At 40.0% G+C, this 22876-nt stretch overlaps 1 protein-coding gene across 1 annotated transcript in view; it reads right to left on the bottom strand.

Moving 5' to 3' along the window:
- Window positions 1-22876, bottom strand: part of VWF (von Willebrand factor) — a 144038-nt gene that overhangs the window by 26140 nt on the left and 95022 nt on the right. The window contains exons 35-44 of the mRNA XM_027815018.2: window positions 21608-21785; window positions 18970-19190; window positions 17784-17976; window positions 16814-17155; window positions 9932-10137; window positions 6015-6117; window positions 5831-5905; window positions 5207-5311; window positions 4504-4709; window positions 2989-3138 (exon numbers count right to left, since the gene is read on the bottom strand). Coding sequence (XP_027670819.1) covers window positions 2989-3138; window positions 4504-4709; window positions 5207-5311; window positions 5831-5905; window positions 6015-6117; window positions 9932-10137; window positions 16814-17155; window positions 17784-17976; window positions 18970-19190; window positions 21608-21785 — 1779 coding nt within the window. The remainder of the gene's footprint in view (window positions 1-2988; window positions 3139-4503; window positions 4710-5206; window positions 5312-5830; window positions 5906-6014; window positions 6118-9931; window positions 10138-16813; window positions 17156-17783; window positions 17977-18969; window positions 19191-21607; window positions 21786-22876) is intronic.

Here is a 22876-nt window from a genome sequence, read left to right on the forward strand (position 1 = left end):
AATGATCGATGATTAAAGCATGTCTTTAATGTCAATACGACTTTCAATGACATCCAATCTAAACTGAAAAATAAGCTTTAAGGCCAATTCAAACCGGATAACAGAACTTCTTTAGTCCTTAATATGTATATCCACTGAATCAGGAATAAGCAGAGGAAAAAAAAAAATTGAGCTCTCCAGGTTCTCCAACAGCTATGGTTTTGGTTGTACAACTCTGATAACCATTAAATGAGCAGAAGAAATGGCAGATTCCCAAAAAGAACTGGCATGGCTTCCACCAAGGCTGTTTTGTTTGTTTTAAAGAAAGGTTTTTGACACTGCAATGGTTACAGCCGATTTGCCAAGAAACTGCAGCTTAGCATTAATAATACTTTATTAGAATAATAAATTATTGATGAAGCTATGGCTATCAACCAAAACACAGCCAGATACTTTAGATCTCTTATTTCATAGTAATTCATAGTAATTTCATAGTAATTGCCATACTAGAAACAAGTCCCTTCTATAAATGGAAATTGAAGGAATTGTCTTGCAACAGCTGAAAGCTCTCACATCTGCGCTCATGGTTTTCACTGCATTGAGCATCCTCAAGCTTTCTCACCAAACCTTACTTTGCAGAAAGAGCACTAGCTGGATTTTGTAATTTTGTAATGGATTGGGGGTTTTGCTTTGGTTAATATAGTCAAATTTCAGTGCATGATTTACTGTTTTAAAATACATGTTAGTGTAAATTCAAATAAGAATTTAAAACAAGTCAGGCAGTGTAGGGTTCCTACAGCAACATTAATTCAGCCATGAGGTAAGGCACATATATGCTCTATGCCCATGGTCAGTCTTTGACTCCCAGGCACATTATTAATGACGTCTTTCCAAAAGCAAAAGGAACAGCTCTAACTTCTCATAGCTGTATATACAAGGTTTGCTAATGAAGAGCTTTCTTCCAAATGTAACTGAACAAAAGCAAGGATGAAGAACACATATTGTGTCGATTTTTCTTAGCCTCTGTTCTGAATGCAACTGCACCAAAGGGACTCACAAAAAAAAAAAAAAAAAAAAAAAAAAAAAAGCAGACTTCTTAAAACTGGTTAAAAGGTTTGGGAATAACAGTGGGAAATGGGCTGCAAAGATTTGGAGACTTGGCAGAGGAGGGAAATGTGTATGCCATATTTGTTTGGAGATTCACTGTATTTCCAGCAAGAAGGAAAAAACCTACTCCCGAAGCAGAAGAAAACCAAGTGAATTTTGTCTCACATGCAGCACTAGATAACCCAGAACATCACAGCAGCATCCCAGTCAGCCTAGTGAATCAAACACAGAAGGAGCACCTGTCCCTTCAGATAGTTAAAGGTTTTGCAGTTATTGCTGTAGTATGCCCTTCTTTGCACTTCCCACTGACAAATTCCAGCTGGTCACCTCTAATGACACCAGGGCAGTCTGTTGAGTCACAGGCCAACATGCAGACTTTTATCAGCTACAGGACCACTGAAAGCACTGATAATACAAGACATATTTGGAAATGCTTGGTGCTTAGCCAACTGTTTGAATTTTGTGTGGCCTAATGCAATATATAGCCCAACATGAACATTTAAAAAGCAACTTGGAAATCTGAATAGCATTAACTAGTTCATCTTTGCTTCTTCACTGAGGCAAAAAACCAAATTAGCTTATTCTGGGCTTCACTTCACGGTTCAGGGAAGATTAAACCCATGGGGAAAATTCATGGGTCAGCAAAAGGCCTGCAGAGAATATTCTGAGTCCCAGACAGCCACATCTGGTTGCTCGACATGGACCTTGTGTCCCGTGCAGCTTACTCAACTTGCAGATCGTGAACATACCAGACCACAGAATAAGGAGGAGATGCTTCAAGTCAGATGTGTCTTTTCCTGAATGGAATTGGCTAATACCATGAAGAACTATCTCAGTTAATCCATGTATATACTGAAAGCTTTAAAAAGTGGCAAAATGTTTTTGATATTTGCAACACAACTTCTCCGGCCATGGCAGTTGGCAAGGAGTGTGGGTTGTCAGCATTTGGCTGGGCAACATCATCTGCCACCTGCTTTTTCTGCAGACCCAAGCTGTGTATTTCCACTGTCCTCACTGACTGACCCAACCACGTTAACCTCACAAAGCAAGGACATGAGAAGGCTCAGGGACTATGGGTACAAGGTACTAGATACCAGAGTAAAACGCAGCTCTAGGGCACCACATTTAATTTTACAGTGATTTTTTACTTCCTTGATCTCCACATTATGCTAGGGTGAGGAATGTTAGGGATGTAAATTGGGTAGTTTAAAGTATAAAAACCATTTTGAACTTTTCTTTGCACAAATCATTTTATTGTCAAAGTCTTCCAATCTATGACATGGCAAGTCCTGCTGACTTTTAACCAAATTCCTTTGACCCTTTTAGAATTCTTCTACCAACTTTTAGTACCAAGTATCTGTCGTCTCCTACCGGACCAGCTATGTCAATATAATAAAGCAGTTCATACTTCCTTTGTGGGCTTCCAAAAGTAGACCACATAATTTTATAGCATCTAGCAGATGTCTGAGCATAATAAAGGCCACAGCATGTGGTGTTATTACTGCTGTAATGGGCAGTGCTGAGCAATAGATGAATCTGAAACTCTTCAGAAAGCGAACTTCAGCTACGAGTCATTTGAAATTGAACTTCAGACACCATGAGTATTTATTGTGCAAGTGGTGTAAATGATAGATACTTCAGGATGCAGTTCTTTTATTTAAATATAAAATAAACTTGTCACTGATTTCCTTGGCAGCAGGATATATAATCCTAAAACAATAACCCTAATATAAAGTCAGTAATGCTCAGGCCCTCTTAGACTCTGTTCCCAAGATAATTCGTTGCTACAACACTTATTTTCTATTTTTCTCAGGTTTCTCTAAACACACAGGTTTAAAACTAATCATTTCAGATCCCCATCAGGGCTCTGCTGGCTAAGGTACTGGTTTAAATGTTACTCACCCGAGAGCAGAACGAGTTACATGCTTTGTCATGACACTCCATCATCTGAAGTCCTGTAACATCATCCCTCATACTAGTGCAAGAGCATTCCCTGCAACCATCTTCCCAGGTTGTCCCAATGGAGTAGACTATGTTGTTGTGCACGCACACCTATTGAATGCAAAAATTAACAAATAAAAGAGTACAGTGGTGCTGTAAGGGCACACTGCTGGCTCCAAAAAGCTGCTTTTTAAGATGTGAAACCTACCATAAATTTTATGGAATACTTTGAACCCAGTAGAAATAGTACAGGTCTTAAAATTGTGGCCACTCTGTTAAGGAAAGGAAAATAAGGGCAACCAAAGCTGTTGTTTTATAAAGAAAAAATTGGAGCATTTTATCTGCAGTCAGTGGAATTGCCCAAGGTCTGACTCAGTTTCCCTGGAAGTATAACGTGACCCAATATGTAGAGACAAGAAACAGTGGGTCCTGTAGAAGGTGCTGTGCAAGTAAAATCTTTTCCAGCTAAATCAGCTGATCTGAAAAGATCCTACTTTGTACTACAAGCATTCATTCTCTTTTACCCTTAGGCCATCACAGCCACCACAAAAGTAGTGCCATCTCTTATACTGCACTTTCTATTAGTAAATTTTACAGCATGTTATTAGAGATGAACATCATTTAATTTTATAGATATAGCAAGTAAGTCACAGAGACATAAAATTACTTATGCAAGGTCATGAACTACTTAGCAACAGAAAATAAAGGCTAGATCTCCTGAGCTGCAAGACACTGTAACCCTATGTTGAGCTATTAGGTAAGGCTGCTTCAATGAAAAGGTTACATTGCACCGCAACCTCACCTCTAAGCAACCTTATCTTAAAGGTTAACATAAGAACTTAATAAAAGGTTGGAAAAATAAAGAAAAATATATCCTGGTGAAGCTTTAACAGATTCAGGTATTAATTTGCCAAAAAGTGTTAAATAAGGTAACAGGTGTCCCAAATATTTCAATAAAGCTAGTATAGGAATGAAAGAATATATAGTAACTGCACGGATCCAAAATCATGTACCTCTGTTATTAGAAAAAAATTATTTTTTTTTAAATTACCTCTGAAATTCCTAATGCTTGAATGACCTTAAAGTTTCAAATGTTTTTGGTGGGCGTATGTATATATACATATTAAATTTGATTAGTATGTATATATATACACATATGTATATACATGTGTGTATGTATATATATATATATACAGGCATATAAACAATATTTATATAATATAAAAAAATCTGATTCTCCGGAAGTCATAAAAAATGGGTTGATTATGTCAGCATAAATGACTATAATAACACAAGCAACAGTGTGATGCCACAGTATATTTCTCTCAGACGCATGTAAATTAAAAATACCCTGGCATCATTAGCTGGTGGTCTCATTGGGGGTTGTTAACACCTAGCTACCCGCTTACTTTGGTGGTGTTACTCCATGTATAAAAGATGCTCTCATCTGTGGAAATGACACTTCATTCCCCTTACCCTGCCGGGAACACAGGTGGTAGATACACAGCCGCAGTCGTTGGTGAGAGATCTGGAGAGATATCCCAGAGGGCAGCTCACTGTGGAGTTTGTACAGCTGCAGGTACACTCGTATTCATCACAGCACTCCGTCTTCTTAACAGTCAGCTCTCGATATGGTGGGCAGGAAGGTCTTTGAACTAAGCTGCATGCTTCTCTGTTACACGCTGGCAGAAAAAGGTAGGTACCACGTCAAGCACACAGCATTTCAGAGCGCTGTGAGCAAACAAGACAGTTCTCTGGCAGCAAGGCACTAATTAGTACCGCAAACTGTTATAAATCTACTTAAAGACTAAGTAGTAATGCAGATATAAAAGACCAAGGTCAAAGATTGTGCTGCAGGTTCAGGAGAAGTTCCTACCCTGCCAAAATTTCCTTGTCTCACATACAATCAAAAAGATTTATAAAATAAGCATAAGGGTCGGAGCACACACTTCCAAGAGTAAAGTGCTTCTCTTTTCCTTAATTCAAAAGTATACTCAGAAAGTGTCAACAATACCCTTCTTCCAAGTCTGTGAAATCTTTATGTGTCCATTGGCTCCAAAATTAAACCTTTCAGAGGGAAAAAATGTCTAAAGGAAGTTGTTGTGAGTGTTGCTCAAATGCAATGTTCCAGGGTCACTCCCTGCTAAAAAAAAAAATATAAAAAAATATAAAATCTTACCACATGTGTAATTTGGTCTGCATTCTCCAGGGTTGGTCAGAGCAAGCTGCAGGCCAAATTCACAGACAGGGGCAGGAGGCAAATCACAGGAAACCAGATCACAGACTAAGAGAAATTGAGAGAGTGTTTAAGACCACGCCTGACTAGTCAGTCCTCAAGAAAGGACACACACGCACATCCCCATTAAACTTTTTTTCCTTATGCTCAATTGCTATCCTAAAATATGAAGTAAGTTAAGAGTTCAGCAGGTCAGAGTTTGTTTTCAAAATAACTTAGGGGACAGTTCAAGCTTGGGTTATGAGGATTACTGTTCTAATGTTATATTTAATGTGCAAATATAGGCTATGCAAAAATAGATACTTGAAAAAAGACCATCCTAATGTCATTTAGACAAAAACAAATTGCTCCATTCCTTTCCTCATCTCTTAAAGAAAGAGGGACACAGTCAAATTGGAAGTGAATGGGTATTCACGTTCCCAGGAGTTGTTTATTTTTCCACACAGATGATTGCACAGTAGTTTCAAAAATAGAGCATTGCATTAAATCAAAAAAGGCCTTGTATACCTTTAAAGCATCTAGTGAAAACAGGGACGAAGAAGATTCCAACAGTTTATGAGAACCTACCACACTCGTACTCAGGGCAGCACTGGCTGGGGTCCCTGCGCAGACGAGGGACTTCACAGGGACCACAGAGAACAGCTGGAGTAAGAAGAGAACATTCATAAAGTAAGTTTGGATAAGAACTAGAAAACTAGGTAACAAAAACATCAATTCACATCCAATCATACTCAGAGCTAAATGAATTTACGTTTGGCAGTAGGGCAAGGTTGGACCATGCAGTTTACTTTCTGGTTATCAAGACACGTGCAGATCTTGCAAGGCTCATTGGCGGGAATCCATGTTTCCATGTGCTGTATGAAAAACAAACGAGAAAACAAACAACAGATTGTTAGAAAGAAATCAAATATTCTGGTCACTGGTATGTTAGCAATGGGAGTGGGTAAGGGTGAGTAACATTAATTTGGAAAATCAGAATACTATGCAGGATTGTTTGGTTGCTCTGTTAACAGTAAGAACCTAAGGAGATACATAATTCTGAAATGACTGTAGTGTACCAATTTAGCAAAAGATGTAAAGAAGGCATGAATGGGATGAGGAATCACTATTGTTTTAAGCATGAAAAATGCCTGGATGCTATAAACACAATTGCAGGCTATTGTGAGTAACAGTGGACTCCTGCAACTACATACCATGATTGGATGTTCAGTGATAATAAGGGAAACAACAATATTTTAGGAAATACCTAGAAGCGGTTGCTTTCCCAGATTAGTACTATTTAAACACAGAGAAGTAAACAGTGCGTATTTTTTAATAAGAATATGTAGGGTGTCATCCCTTGACTTCCCAGCGGACTGAGGACTGGAAAAGCACTATAACAACACCAGATCTGAAACCATCACTGCGGTGATTACCTGGAGGTAATAAGCGCGTTCAGCAACTGCCAGTAAAGTGTATCACTATTCAACCACTGCCCCTCCTCATGAGAGAGAGGAAAATCATTGATGTTAAAGATGTATTTACCTATAAAAAGCTATCCACGCTTAACAGCCATGTGAATAGGGCGGTAAGAGTGAAAAGATACACTATGAGACAATAACAATTTGCACAATCGATCCAGGTTCTGGGTGAGAACATGTAGAGCAGGTTAGGAAGTTACAAAGGGAAAAATCATCATCCAAAAAACTCTGGAGTACAGTTTAAAAATGGTCTACTGAGACCTTTAATAAGAGGAAGAAAGAAAGAAAATATCTAAGCATACTGTCACCCGTACCCAGACACATCTATGTATTGTAAGCCATCACAGGAGTCTGAAAAGACAGTTTACTTTCAAAGGTTAAAGCATGGCAAGGATAAGACACCAGCCATGCTCGAACAAGCCAATCAGCCAAACATAGCTTAGGTACCAAATCGCATAGGGTCAGTTAATCCATAGGAAATCTATTTTAGTCAAAGAATACCAGCAATACATCGATGCAAGCTAAGGACATTAACTCAGGGCTTAGCAAAACAACTCTGAGCCCTCTGACAGAGCATTCACTGGCCTCGGGGTTAAAAAGTCCTGAGAAGGCAGCTGACAGAGGATGCCTACATTTGCAGGTGATGATGTGAAAAGCACGTGGACATTTCAAGACACAGAGAAAGAGAATCACAACGTTTACTCCAACACTTTCAACAGCCTTGATTTTCACACAGGTTTTCTTCAGCATAAGTAGAAGTCTCTTTCTAATACCAGAAGGAATGACAAGAGAGCAAGGTGTTAATAGAGCTCTATATGGGCATTGGTACTGAGAAACCCATAAGCCCAAACATGATCTTGGGTAGAAAGGAACAGAGGAATGAACACCAGAGGGAAAGAAGGGGGTTAAGGAAATCATAACCCACCACCAGTTGCACTGCCTGTTGTAGTGCTCACACAGCTAATCCTGCAATGGTGGAGACGCAAACCGGCCGTGTGAGCCGATCCTCCCCGGCCCTCCACCTCCCCATCCACACAGCAGCTGCATCTAAGCCCTGCCATTGGGGTACAGACGAGAGGTTTTCAGTTAAAACTCCATTAAGGGGCATGCAACAACTCACGAATTTTAGAACTTCAGCAGAAACAAGTAGATATCACTGCAAACATTATTCCCAAGACATGCGCTAGGCTTTTCTCCATCCACAAGGGCTTGGAACAATTATTTAAATGGAAAATGCACTGCATTGCCCAAGGATTCAAGGATTTAAGGCACACAGATCCATGACTTTAATCTGCATTTGCAACAACTATTTCATATAGAATCAAAATACAATAACTAGAGTTATCAGGGTCACTGAGAGTTGTGCACAATTGTACTATGTTTAGGGCAGCGATTACATACATTGCAAGATATTTTTTCTTTCAAAAGAAATGATTTTTTTTTTTATTCCCTTTATTACAAAAATTACTGGATATTTTTTCCTTCCATTTTACCAACTCTACAAGCACAACACAAATCCAGTGATACTGTATTTGAAACAAAGATCCAAAAGAGAACACAGAAAAAAAATGTGGCCCTGTGTATGGAGATACTGCAACCCTAAAGGAAAAGCTAACAGAAGGTGCATGTGCTCAATCCTTCAGAAAACTCGAACTTTTTGTTTTGAAAAGCATCATTATGATAATGCCATTGTGGAACAAATGCAGTTTCCCTACGTCTTCCCTTTTGCTGCCAAAATCCATAGGGTATGTACACCTGAGGCTCCTGCACCAGCCCCTCAGCCCAGCAGTAGGAAACCCTCGAAATGGTATTTAGTGAAGGCTTTTGCAGTGTGCTGCAGTTTGACAGTACCAGCAGGCTGCACCAAGGCACAAGCCATGGCAAAGTGGGGTCCTTGGACCAGCGGGGACCTGTCCTGTGTGCGGGCAGGCTGTGGGACTCTTAGTGCAGACCCGCCATCAGTACACGTCCTGCTCTCGCAAAGCGCTTCCTTCACTAAGTCAAGTGCATTGGTCACTGGTACCCTGCCACCTAAAGCAAGGTGCTTGCTTTTTTAAGTTTGATTTTTGTCATTGTGTTAATCAGTGCAAACAGTACTTAAAACAGGTGTTTCAGCCACAAATAGTCTTTGCTTCCTTGCAATTTAACTGTAAATGTTTATAACACATTTCTCACTGAACAAAATGTGAGTCTAAATTTGCACATTCAAATTAAGTAATTCAGAGAACATATATTCATTTCCTTTTTTAAATCTATCTTTTTACTTAAAGAATAGACTATACACACACAGATACTTCTGTTATTTACAGAAGTTCTGTTACAAAAACATTTATGTCTTTCACAGCAGGTTTGGTGAATATAAGACCATTCAAAAATCTCATTAAGAATCTAAAGCCCATAAAACACTGAAATTAAAGTCCTTCTCTTTAAAGTCCCATAACAAAACTGCAGATTTAAGAAGAGGATTGGCTGACTTAGGTGAAAACTCCCAGAGTTGAGTAGCTGGGGGTGAAGAGTAACAACCCCTGTTACTTGGAACAGGGGATGCAGGGAGGAGTTTGCACACCCACTGTGTGATGCTGAAATGGAAATCAACAGTCTTTTTCACTGCAGTCTGGCAGCCAGCACCCATAGCTCTTCCCAATCCAATTCTGCCATAGAGAGATCTGACTTAACTGAGGAAAGTGGATTTTCAGTAAAACTAAAATGATGAATTTCATCAAAGTAATATTCTTATCAAAAAAAGGGGTGTAAACTAATACAACTCGACATAAGGTCATCTCAGTCTCACTGTTCCACACCAACCACTGAAAACCTTTCAATAAGCTTTGCAAAGACAATACAATACTTTTTAAGTAAAGGTTACAGATTTATGATTTAATTGTCATTACTGGTAAAAGCCTGCTGAATGGAGGTGTTTATCTTGGTAAATGTTGACTTATGCCATCCTCCTCTCTTCCTCTAGACCTCCCTTCACACAAATTTGTCATGCATTTCCGGGTCTGCACAGTCCCAGCTGTGAATTTTATATCCATCCCAGCCAATTTCACACTAGGGGAGCTACATGGGGCTGACAGCCGGCCAGTTATGAGGAACTGAGCTAGAAAATAAAGTATCCAAAGGGGAAAACAGACTTATAAGACAGATTTACTCGCAAAAGCATGAACCCAAACCATTCACAAAGGTAAGCTGCTCAGTATATGGTTACCTGATGGTGTGTGCCATCTTCACCGATGCATTGTGTGCAGACTTCTTCATCAACACAGCTGTCATTTAAAATCACCTGTCCATCTGGACAGAAGCAGCCTTCTGTGGGATAATCCTTGCAGACACTGAGTTTGGTACTATTCTCACAGTGCTTTACGCAGGCTTTGTGGCAGTGATCATATGTCAAATATGTGAGACATTTCATTGCTGAGGAAGACAGAAAAAAACTCTTTAGATAAAGAGATCTGAAATGCAGATAAATGTTTCCACTCACATTTTCTTAACAATTCTGTTCAGGTTTTTGAAAGCCATCATCTGTGAACATATTTTGTCCTCTGCAGCCACTAACTGAAAATATGTTTTTAAAACTAACAAAATCCACAGTGGAAAGTGATTGAAGGCAACTGCTTAAGTTACAGTCCATGCAGAAATCATCAAGCCACATTTTTAGGCCATAGGAATCAGTGAAGTACGACTTACCCTACAAATGACACAATACAATGGCTTACATGAGCTGACCATCCTGCCTAATTTTGTTTTCAACACTAGGCAAGAGACAGAAGAATTTAGAACCACCTTGACATGTATTAGAGAAGCACTGGTACCCGTGCATGGTTAGGAGATACCCAGGACAGACTAAAGCACTGAACAAAGATATTTTTTTTTTACAATCTGATAGGCAGAAGTGTTCCCAAGCAACTAAAGAAAGCTAACAAACAGAACATTTTGGTACTTCAAAACTGAACCTGCTGGATTTCTGCACCTTATTAACTGAATAGCCTTATTAACATAATTAACTAAATCAAGGAAAGTTGCATTCCCCCCTAAGCCAATACATAAATTTTTTACTGATGAGTGCCCCAGACTGAGGTATTGTCTTTAAAAGCAAACACAAAACTAAGGCTACAGCTATTCAAGAAACCTGTGGACACAGCTTCCATACTGTGTGCTCCCTTAAGCCTTTTTTATTTTTCTCTACAGCTTCAATTAGGAAAGTGTTTCTTATTTCCCTATTTGTGACTGCTGTGAGGTTTATGAAACTTCTTTTCAGTCCCCTGACAAAAAACACTGAAATAAAATTACTGAATGAAGACCTGAGCTCCCAACCAAACAAGCATTCATCAGCTGAACTGTCTACACACACCCTTCTTAGCAGCCAAAAGAAGCAGAAAATAGATGTCTTTAATGTTAACCCTTTTTGGTTTCAAGCTGTGCTAAATCCAGTTATTTCTAGTGTGTTGGAATCTGTGGTTGTATGTGTAGACAGCCATCGTAGTTCAGCAGATGCAGAGGAACTTGAAAAGGCACAGGAGTTTGATGGGGTGTCCCGTCCCACCATGAAATGCTTTGGCTGGATTCTGAAAACCTGTACTAACGATCAGCTACCTAGACTACACCATGTTTTCCAGAACTCATTTCCAGAAACAGTTCTGTAAACACAGAGTGTAAACACCAGTGCTTACTGCCTCTGATGGTCTCACGTCAGCTCTAATAAATATCTGAAAATACATCCACAGCACCTATTAAGGTAGCATGTCATTTCCTTTTATTCCAGAGTGAGTAAATATACTCACCACACTGGCTTTCATCTTGCTTACCTACTGCTAGATCTGCTTTAGGGCTAGTGAACTTTCTCTGTACAAAATTAGATTTATTTTTGAGTTTAATGCTGATGCCCATCAGCACAGAACCTGGACAGCTCTCAAGCAGAATGAGTACCAATGCTAAAGTCTCTAATGTACTTCATGTAACATAGCCCCTTCTCCTTCCTCCTCTTTGGCTGGCATTAACGAGTCAGGCATGTGAAAAATGCAATGAAGGACTGTGCTCCAGACTCCAGATGTGCTACCAAAAGGCCTATGTGCCTGTGTAGAATGGCAATGCTTTCTGAAGGAAGGGAGAAACTAGGTGGTTGTTTTGCAAAAGAAATATACATGAGATCACATGAATGCCTTTGTTTTGAAGTCAGCTCTGTCCTTCACAGTATGGGAATGAGATGTACGTAAGCAGTGTCAAAAGATGGGATACACTCCACCAACGTCCAGAAAAATCACCCTAACCATCCCTTTCACCCTACTGGAATAATGAGAACCCAGTGATTGCAGAAAGCCACCTCAGACACACTACTGCCCTTACGCTGCAGAGATTTGGCCAGGTCCTACTTGACATACACATAATTGCTTTTGGTATGGAAACTTCTGCCAGAGGTATGGAATGTGAGCAGGCATGAAGGACTCCCCACGCTCAGCCTCAGAAACAAGTATTTCAACAAGCCACCCTCCTGGGTGGCTACTTCAGTGCTCACCTCAAATGCCTGTTGCTTCTGAATGAAAAGGAAAAGACTGCAGCTAGCAGCAAAAGGTGAAAATAAGACTGAAAACTATGTAATAGAAGAGCAATTTTTTCCCAAATTAGTTTCAAAAGAAATCTACCTCAAATACTAGCCTGTATGATGCTACTATGATCATGGATTGATATTTGTTCTGTTTGTGGGCTCCATTAAAAGATGACCTCTTTTTTCAAAGAGGGAGTAGTAAAAGAAAAGCTGGGGGGGGGGGGGGGGGGGGAGCGGGGAAACGGTCCCGTAAACGTATGATTTCAAAGGGTCATCTGGCACATTTAAGTATTGGCATTTCTTTGGCTGCTTATTTTTCTTTTACATTACAGTAGCTATTCCTAGTAGCTACTGGTTGGGAGAAAATAACATCTATAAGGATCCACAGAAGGTGTATACTCCATCAAAATAAAATAAGCCATTTAACTAATTCAGAGTGAGAGACCCAGCAACAGTTTGCACCGGTATTAACTCTGACTTTGTGGCTCAAACACACAAGAGCGAGCATCCTTGGTTAAAGTACTAAATTGGTATTTAGGGGAGGGGTGCTTTTCAAGCCTGTGATGCATGAAGAAAGGCATACATCCTTTCAGGCAGCAATGCCACTCTTTCTTAGCAGCAGTATAACCTAGCACAAGTTCAGTAGCTAGCTAGCTCACTCCTGAGGTCACATACTGCTGACCTGCCTTTTGCCTCACTGTCCTGTCATGTGCAGCCAAAAGGACAGCTAAAATGCCAGTGCTGATGAAGATGCAGTGAATAATATTACAGGGCCAGTAGCTCCCCACCTTGCTCAGGCACAGTTTTCTTAAACCCCCCACCCCCACCCCCCCCACCCCCCATAACTGTCATCTTTACCCAAAGAAATATGTTTAGAAGGGTTTTTCCAATGTTCTTGGGAGTTGTTTCAAGGCCACATTAAACGAACTGAGGTCAGTGCTGCCATCAAAAGCAGCAGTCCACTCTTTTCCCTTATCTCCTCACTCAGCTGCTTTTTTCTGCTGGCACTTTTTCCCCTTTTACAGCTAGTTTTCACAGCTCACCAAACTGCATGTGAGGACTACTGCCAGCACAGCAAAAGGAGTGGGAAGGCATGGCTGGAGGTGGAAGAGGAAGAGAAAAATTGTCCCAGATCAGCTGAAGACAGTCAGAAAGCCACCCCCATACTGCTGATTTCCAAGTCATGGTTTAAATCCTTCAGCTGTTATGGTCCTCATCAGCACGCCTTGCTTACACAGTGAGCACCCAGCCGCGGATAATCTCAGTGTAGTTCCACTACACAAATGCTTCACTAGCAGAGGTGGTTTAAAGGGGTTTTGTATCCCATTGTTTTCTCTCCTCCTCCTCCACCTCTTGAATCTCGTTCTTGCTTCTCTGCCAGATGTCACTGCCCCTCAGCTGAGCAGGCACAACCTGTTACGCATTTGCTTTCTAACCTGGGCCTGCAAAACAACCCAACGAAAGACAAAATATAAAACCTTCCGACAACCAGAATGGCTCATGAAAAATGCTGTTTTCAAGCAAAATATTTTTGCAGGAATCTCTACAGCTCCTGAGAGCCACCAGCATGTTCCTCAGAAAACCACAGCTCTACTGAGTAGTACCAACTACTGTTTGCTTCCTACACCATGCAGGCATCAACTACCTATCTAAATTTAATTCATCTGCAAGCTACTATGAGCAAGTACCTAGAGGGCATGTCCACATTGCATACAAATGAGCTTGAAGAGCTGCTGAGAAGCACTTATGGAAACATCAGCATATGAAGATTAACAACTGCTACTGCTGCTGCTGTCATTTATCTTCTCGGTATTTCTGCTTTCTGAGCAAAATTTGCTGACTGCTACTGTTATTTGAACTACACAGTTCAAAGCTGACTTCATCACCTCCACATGAGCTGTTATTTCTTTTATAACTGCAGAATTAATATATCTCAGTTCATTCATTAATCACTATACAAGCAATCCTATTCCCAGGTGAATAAAGCTTCCTCTTCACGCAAAACTGAATCCCAACATGTATCAATATTAGTAACACAGTGATTTTTTAGAAATCCCTATGATCTTCACATTAAGATAGAGCCCGTGCTGTCACTGAAGTGGAAACCCTATTCAACAGTCATTCACTGTGAGGATATTCTACACCTCAGGGTTACATGGCTATCAGTGGAAAATCCAGGCTGCTGCAACTGAGGTCTACTAAGTGTGAGGTCAGGGGGAGCGGCAGGGAGGGAAAAATTAAAAAAAAATAAAATTAAAAACATCTTCTTCACTATGCACTCCCACCTTGGAGTAGAGTTTCCTTCCATCCATTGACACAAAGCTGGAGTCTACCAGTTACCACTCAACACATCCATCCTCCCAAAAAGGACTACGGAATGCTCAGGCAGTGGAACTGAACAAACAGGATGGAGAACAGGCCCTGCCTCTATCCGATATTCCAGCGAGTATATTCACCCATCCAGGCAATGCAGTCAGGAAGGACTTGTACTGCTTGAAATGTCCTAATATGCACTGACAACATCCCAAATCAAACTCTACCAAAATGACAGGGATTTAATGGAGTTGGAGGGAGGGAAGCAAGGTATCCCAGACCATGTCATTGCTACTAACATTGTTGTAGAGTGATTAAGCTGCACTGCCTATTTAGTCATTAATGTAGCCTGTATAATGCCCGTGTAATTGGCAATTTAATTTTTGGCAGCTGCACACATGCACCTGATTGAAGGAAGATGATGATGCTGTTGTTAGGACACTAAGGACTGTTTCATGCAACTAGTGTTAAAATGGGCAACTCTTTCTCTATCCTTGTATACACTGTCTAACAAGATGGGAATTTCAAAACTGCAAAGCGTTATTAAGTTACTCCACTGACGTTCAGCCTTGGACATTATAATTTGCAAAGTCTGACTGAAGCACCAGATTTGGAAAATAGCAATACTCTGTCTTCCCGGACTATGCTCCAAACAGACTGTGCTGTTTCTTAAAAGATTCAGCCTGCGACAGTAACGTGTTCTTCAATAACCTGTCCTGGAAAGACATTTAAGACACTAACCAGAGGCTCAGGCCAAATTCACATTCACATTCTTGACTTCCTATCCCATCATTCCCTCAGTCTGAGTTTAAAACATGAACAAAACTAAAACATGTACTGAATTTTTGTGGTATCATGCCGTTAGGATGTTAGTTCTCCAATTCTGAAATGAAAAGTATCTGGGCAGCAAGAGGGAAAGAAAGCAAGGCAACGAGAACTGACTAAACTGGAGAGGCAGAAGATGTGAAAAAAACCTAGAATATCAAGACACTATATGAGGGGCTAGCTGGGAAAGAAAATGCCTACAAACATACACATCTCACATGCCTGATTAAATCAGAAACATCAAGTGAATATCTCAATATCTGTAACCCTCACTGCAGACAGACTAACAGGAAAAGGTACAGAATACACCTCCTCAAGAGTTATTTATTTGTACTTACCTATATGTTGCATTTTTGTCAGATCTTTAGGTATGCCTCACAACAGCACCATAAGGAGAAAAGCAAAAAAAACCCCCAAAAACAACACACCACCAAACAAACAAACAAAAAAAACCAACCAGGAAGATAGGGCAGAACTACTTATCTCTATAAGAATTTAGGGGAGCAGGTATTCAAAGTGACAACCCCCTGAATTTATCAGTAGCATTCTTGTCCTGCATCCCTTGGGCTCTGGGCAATCTGCAAGACTCACATCCCGATATACTGCTTTCTCACAGCAAACTCTTCACCCGCAAAACACAAGCAAAACACAGCCAGAAGGAGAACCAGATTTGCAAAGCAAATTACAGCTGGTTTGATCAGTGCAGCTTTCATGTGCTAGCAAGAAAAGGCACCATGGAGAGGGGCCATTTCCCCATTTTTCACTGCGGTAGAAACTTAAAAACACTCTGGCTCTTCCGTCACTGTCTGAAAGGTATAGGCTTTGGTTGGAAAGGGGAATTTGTGAAACTATTACAGAGAAACATCTTATTCTGTGCCACTATGTGCAGCTACAACAGTGACAGGCTGGGAAGCAGTTCCACTAGTCCAAATTATGAGTTTCCCTGTCTGCCTTGTACAGATCCTCCAATGTCTGCACCAAAGCACGAATATCTGCAGCTAAAACTGCCTGGCAGAATCAGAGCAGATTCTCACTCCAGACCTGGCCCCACGATGGTTTGTGGCTGCAAAGTCAGGTACTATCACAAAGCTGTGTTTACCTGTGCACAGCTTTCACTGTATTTTTATGTCATGGGTTATCCTTCTAGCCTTGCATAACTAGCTTGCATTTTATTAGTTAGGTATTTACCAAGAAACACTTTTTCCATAATACGCAACTTAGTGGATGACAAACAAGTTATCAGATCCGCAATATGTATGCAAGAAGTATGGTAAACTTGGTCTGGAACTTCTGTCCCATTACATGGCATTCAAAAATTAATATTACAATGACAAGTGTATGGCCATTGTCACCACCATCACCAAATAACACAGTTTCCATATCAGTTTTCACGTAGAGTAAAGCCCTTACGACAAAACTCGGGCGTTCTCCAGTCTACGCAGATGCCGTTTTCCCTGCAGATGTGAGCGTAGGAAGTTATCATCTCGCAGGCTTCGTCCTCATAGCAGCTGGTCTCTGTGCAGGCCTCGTAGAACATGTTGGGGGAGATCACCCTATGACACTCTGCAAACTGATCGGAGAGCAGAAGGCGGCAGTGGCTCGTTGCGTGCTCAGAGCATCTCTCTTCTCTGTGGAATTCACAGATCTTCCCCAGCTCTTTCACTGTCCAGTCTTGGATAAAAACACTGCTGTCAGTTGTGACAGAGCCATCACGTAACGTGAAGTCATTGACGTGGTTCTGGTCACACAACCCTATGAGGGTAAGTAAAAGGAAAAGAAAAAGTCTGAATACAGTCAACAAAAAAATAAACTTAGAGAAAACAGGCACAGGACAAGACAGAGCTGGCTGGGGCCACTCCGTGAATGCCAAGGGGAAGGGGAATGAACGATATTCCTTACAGCTATTATCAACAGAGGCATAAAAACCCTGGGTCTTGTTTCCCCTTCCCTTATTACAGGAGACAGAGGCTATGCAACAGATTATGCCATTGAAGATACCATACAATTAATTCTCCCAGGTAGTAGTACCCCTTACAGACCTTTCACCTTCACTGCAAGCATAGGTTGTCGCTCTCACATATATGTCTATGTAAGAACCTAAAGCTAAACCCCCATAAAAAACTAATCTCCTTGAAAAGGTAGCGTGAAATACATGAAATAAGTAAAACATGTCTATCCTGTTCTTTCTAAGGTATTACTAGGAGTCAATGAGCTCTTATATCGATGGGCACAGTAGAAAAATCTACATGGCTTAGCAATGTGCCAGCAACAGGGGATCAGTTCAGCCAGAGATTTTACAGGTTCAGGGCCACACAAATTACATATATAGCAATTCAAGCCCAAGTATGAAGCTGTGAGAATTACTAGCTTTCAAACTTACCACAAAGCCCTCGTGTTCCTGAAGAAAAGCTCTTTGAATTCAGTTTAAGAATAAATTCATTGTTTATTGGAGTAAATGTGAGATTATGTCCGAGATGGGAGAACTTGATTTCATGCATTATTGCTCCATAGACAGTGACTTCAAACAAACTGCTAGAATAGGGTATATGAACCCTTTCACCATCAACAGTCACCTGTTTTCAAAAAAGGCAACATCATCATATCAGTTCTAGGAAGTAGCTAAGATCAATCCAATCTTAGAATTGAAATACATTTTGACTTCACAAGTACTTGAAGATCCAACTGAACGTTGACATGAGCCAATTTTGCAAGCTGTTTGCACATCAATTTGAAAAATATACAGAACTAATTGACCTTCATACCGTGCATTACATGAACTTCTCTGTCAACGTTCTCCCATATGAGTGCATTTCTTCAGCATCACATACTAATAGACTAGCAATCTAATGTCATGAAGCTAAAATGCTGCCTACAGACCCTGATTACCAATGAACCTCAGTGAAAGTCAAGGCTGCCCACCACCATTCAGAACTTGGTGCAGGTGTTTTGGTGCATCCTGTTTTGCTACACATGTCAGAAGAGATCACCTTTGCTGGCTAACCAGTTCCTGCATGTCTGAGAAACCCAGAGATTGACTAATGTGTCGTATTGAATTTGAATACTTATCTGCCTATTAAAAAGATGTAATGCATACTAAGTTGGCCTTTCTTCTAATGCTGAGGTCCATCTACACAAAGGAAAGAACCAACTACTTTGTTCTTCAACTAGCCAGTCATGTATAAATTTGTGAAGAATAGACTCCCCTCCCATGTACCAAATGTTAACATTGTGTAAAGGACCTCTGCCAAAAGAGAAGAATCAGAGTGCAGTATGTCCTGTCTATAATCCCTGCCTTTCTGGCAGCAGTGTCAGGGAGATATTGCCAAATTCCATGTTCTTGACATTGTCACATGAGCACAATGGGGAAAGCAAGAGGAGAAATGTGTCTGGGTCATTATGTGAACATAGACTGTATCATGAAATTGAAATGAGGCATTTGCTCAGAAGCCTAAGAATAGGCTGCAAGGGGAACAGAAACTAGATAAAGGGTACAAATTTGGCCTCGTAACCTGAATTTTATAGCAAGAGCAGACAATGCACAGATCATTTCATTGCATTTAGCTTACTGTCATGTCACTGAAGAGCTGAACAGATACACCATGATGTTTCACTTCAATGGAGTCCATACAGTTAATCTTTGGTGTTGCTCTGCATGGTCCTTCATGGAGGAGAACTTCAACATCACGTTGCATGTCTTGAAACAAGGTGTAGGAGCAATTGCCGGTCAGCTTAAAATTCAGCCCATCAAAAGTGACAATATGTCGAGATGAACTTCCCATACAGACACCTGCAAATCAATGAAGAAAAAAAAAAAAAGACATTTGCTTTTATTCAAATGTGATTGTTTCTTCACAATCATTATGGATATGTGGAACCAATTAATTGAGAAAGCTAGGAAGGTAATGAATTGCAAATGCTGCAAGAAGTCATTGACAAGAAACTTTGGTAAATACTTCACTTCCCTCCCCCCCCCCCTGCCCCCCCCAAGTATCTTCATCTGGAGCCATTAGTATTACAAAAGGTTTGGATAAACTCATAGAAAATCCTTTTGCAGGAAATTCACTCACATTTAATGCAATTTATTAATAAATTTTATATGAAAAATAAAAGCAGGGAAAACCCCTTCCCTATTTGTAGGAAAAAAAACCCCGTATGTTACAGTCTACGTTTTGCATTGCATTTGTACCATGGTATTGCATTTTATTCTGTGCAGTATTACATTAAAAACAAAATAAGACTACTTCATGCTTATCAAACACATATCATGTTGAAACTAGGGGACTCTACCTTTTTTTTTTTTTTTCCAGATATGAAACAGGAAAAGGGCAAGAGAGATAATGTGCACAGAATAAACTAATGGCCAACTGACAGCTCAGTGTCCTGGTCATTAGATCATAAACAGTTACTTGTCTTCTTTAACTGGAAAACAAGGATTACAATCTCACAAATACCAAAACAAAACTTAAGTAAAAGGATGCTTCCAACTCATGCATTTTCAAATCTTTTACTTAAAGATAATAAGGACAATAAAAACAATGTCAGTTAAACAGGTAGTTAGAAAATTCTCATTGTGAATAATTCAGCTACCTGGCTTCTACTTGAAATCTGAGAATAATCTGTTACAAAGAGCAACCTGCGCTTAACCAAAAAAAAGCAAAACAAAAAAGCAAGCAAGCAAGCTCCCTTTGGAGCAGTCGTGTATCTTCAGATATTTTGCTCTACCTGCTTATAAAGTTCACATATAAACAATAATGAAATAAGTTAGAAATAAAATACTATTTCTCAACCATTTTTTTGTTCATGGACATCTAAACAAATTCCAAGGATAATGGAATCCTTTTAAATTTCTCCTAGGTGTTCTGTAGCACAAAATGTATTGATGCAATCCATTTAAACGGCGTCCAAAATCACCCAATAGCCATGAATCACATGTTGCAAATCATGTTACTATAAAATTTGTAACTAGTTCAGCAAAGGAATACCTTTATGGTATAGCTCCTGATCTGTTCTCTGAACTCAGTTATATGATATAAGAACACTTTTTCAAGTACTTCCTCCTTGCAAAAGCATTTGTCATATCATCCATACTGTCAAGCAATCACCCGAAAGCGTGCTTTAGCTCTCTGAATAACTGCATACGGCTTCACTGAGTCAGGAGAGTCAATTAACTATGCACTGCTGTGCTCCTGCAGCACAGATTTAACCAGCCTCCACCCTGAACAACAAAGAGATGCTGAAGAAGAACAGTGACCTCCTACTAAGCACCTACTTTGCTATGTCCATCTCTAAAGTTTACTGGTTGCTGTGAGTTTGGGCTCTGACTTCAGCATCCAAATCCGCCTTCCTGTCTGCTACAGATGGGCAGACATTGCTTTAGTTGACACAGCATCACCCTGGTTTCACTAAGCTGTCATTTAAAGAAGGGTGCTTTACCTGTGGGGTTTTGATCAGCTAGGTGGGGTTGGGGATTTTTTTATCCCCTCCTTCTATAATACATGAAAACTTACTACTTTTCCCTCACAAGCTGTACCACCTTGGGGGAAAAAAAAAAGTAAAATCTTGGGTATCATGGCTCATTACATTTGCAGAGTTAAACAATTGTTAGCTCATGTTAAACAGGAGCAATCTCAAGTTAACTATAGGTCTTTTCATGATAATCAGCTTAACAGTAGAAATGGTAATTTTCATTTCATCCTTTCAGAAATTCTTTATGAAGACACGTTTTGAATGCCCAAAGTAATGCCTTCATGTGGCTGTCAATGCATTTAGGATCCAGAAAATCATTACAGATGCATTTTCTATGGGTAGATATCACCAAAACTATCTTTTAAACACTTTAAAATATTTGTTATTACTCCACTAAAACCTTTCTACTTTTTTGAAATACTTACATCAAAACAGAAATGTTAGCTTTAAAGGGTTTGGATAATCAAATGGGCTTTTAGGAAATGCTAAAACTTGAGGTGTTAAAATTTTGGATATCTAAAGGGATTGGTGGCCCTGAACTTGCAAATAGCGTTCCACATTCCAGGCACCAGTGAGACTCTCACGCTCCTAGATGTTTAACCAGTGTACAGCATCAAGTCCTCCCACCCCAGTCATCTCTGATGTGTACAGCTGAGCAGCTCCATTCAGCAATACTTCTCTGTTACACATTTCAAGTGGTGGGGAGGGAGAGGCACGCATGCAAAGATAGATACTCACATGGACACATCCATCGGCAACCACAAGTTTCTTCAATCTTAACTGCAGGAAGATTGCTGTGACATACTGGCTTTGGCATCCTCTCACAGTTAATTTGGTGACTCTCCAGAACTGTGTAATCTCCTGGAAAGCATGTCACAGTGTGGCACTGGTCTGCTAATGTCCATTTATCACCAGGCTAGATAGGGAGACAACAATTGAAAAGAACATGGGCAGAGGGGAGAAAAATACAACATTTGGCTGCTGCCACTATCCTACAGCTAGCAAGTAAAGTGACACTGGCAGCAGTGCTACTCAAATTAGCCTTGGACAATTAAATAATAGAAGGCAGTGTATTAAGGACTTCAAGAGGATGAGAAAGTTTAAATTATCAACGCTGTAGGAAATAGACTCTGAAATTCCAAGCAAAAGATAATAATCTAGAACAGGAGATGTTTTTTTTTACAGCAGAATGAAGTATCTGGTACTCCATCTATTGTTAGTTTAGCCATCCTACAGCATGCATGAATAGCATAGTCAACAAAGAATTCCCCTTAGCTTTTCTTTAAATGTCAAAGCCTTTAGTTTTCATAAGCCATAAAATTATTTTAGAAAGAGCTCTGAGCACAGATGGTTATGGCACAGCAGGAATTAACAATATTTGTTCCAAGCTAGAAAGGTGTGTAATACTCTAGTTATTTTATCCACAACTCCAAAACTTTAAAACGGTTCCTCCCTTCCCAAAGGGAAATTGTTCCTTTACCAGATTAATGTTATTAGATATACATAGTGGTTTTGTAAAATTAAAAATAAAATACAAAATATGTTCTCATCTTCTAAAGGACAGTAATTTTTAAGGCAGTCTAAATTTTAAGGCACCAAGATTACATACTAATAAATGACAGAGAAATAGATGTGCTTACAATCTGGAATATCTCAAGATTCATATCTGCAAAAAGCTGAGCTCTCTGGCCCCCGTCCCACAGAGCTCTAAAGTCCATAAATAGGGTCAAAGAATTTCAAAACAGTGTTCATCCCTGAGGTCTGCATTCCCAAGAATATCCCCAAATGTAGGAAACAGCCTGTTCCAGACCTGTCCCTACAGAGGTGAGTCCAGAAGCACTAGTAACAAGTGAGACAGTGGTTCTGTGAACTGGATAACATTTCTTGATATTCACAGGCAGAAACATGTGGGGAAGAAAAGACGGTTGCTACTGGGCAAGGTCATCTCCCATCCTCTCCTTTTCAGCTTTTCATCATTCCCATGAAAGAGAAGACCAAAGTGATGAA

This window comes from Falco cherrug, chromosome 5, assembly GCF_023634085.1.
Source record: "Falco cherrug isolate bFalChe1 chromosome 5, bFalChe1.pri, whole genome shotgun sequence".
Classification (NCBI taxonomy): domain Eukaryota; kingdom Metazoa; phylum Chordata; class Aves; order Falconiformes; family Falconidae; genus Falco; species Falco cherrug.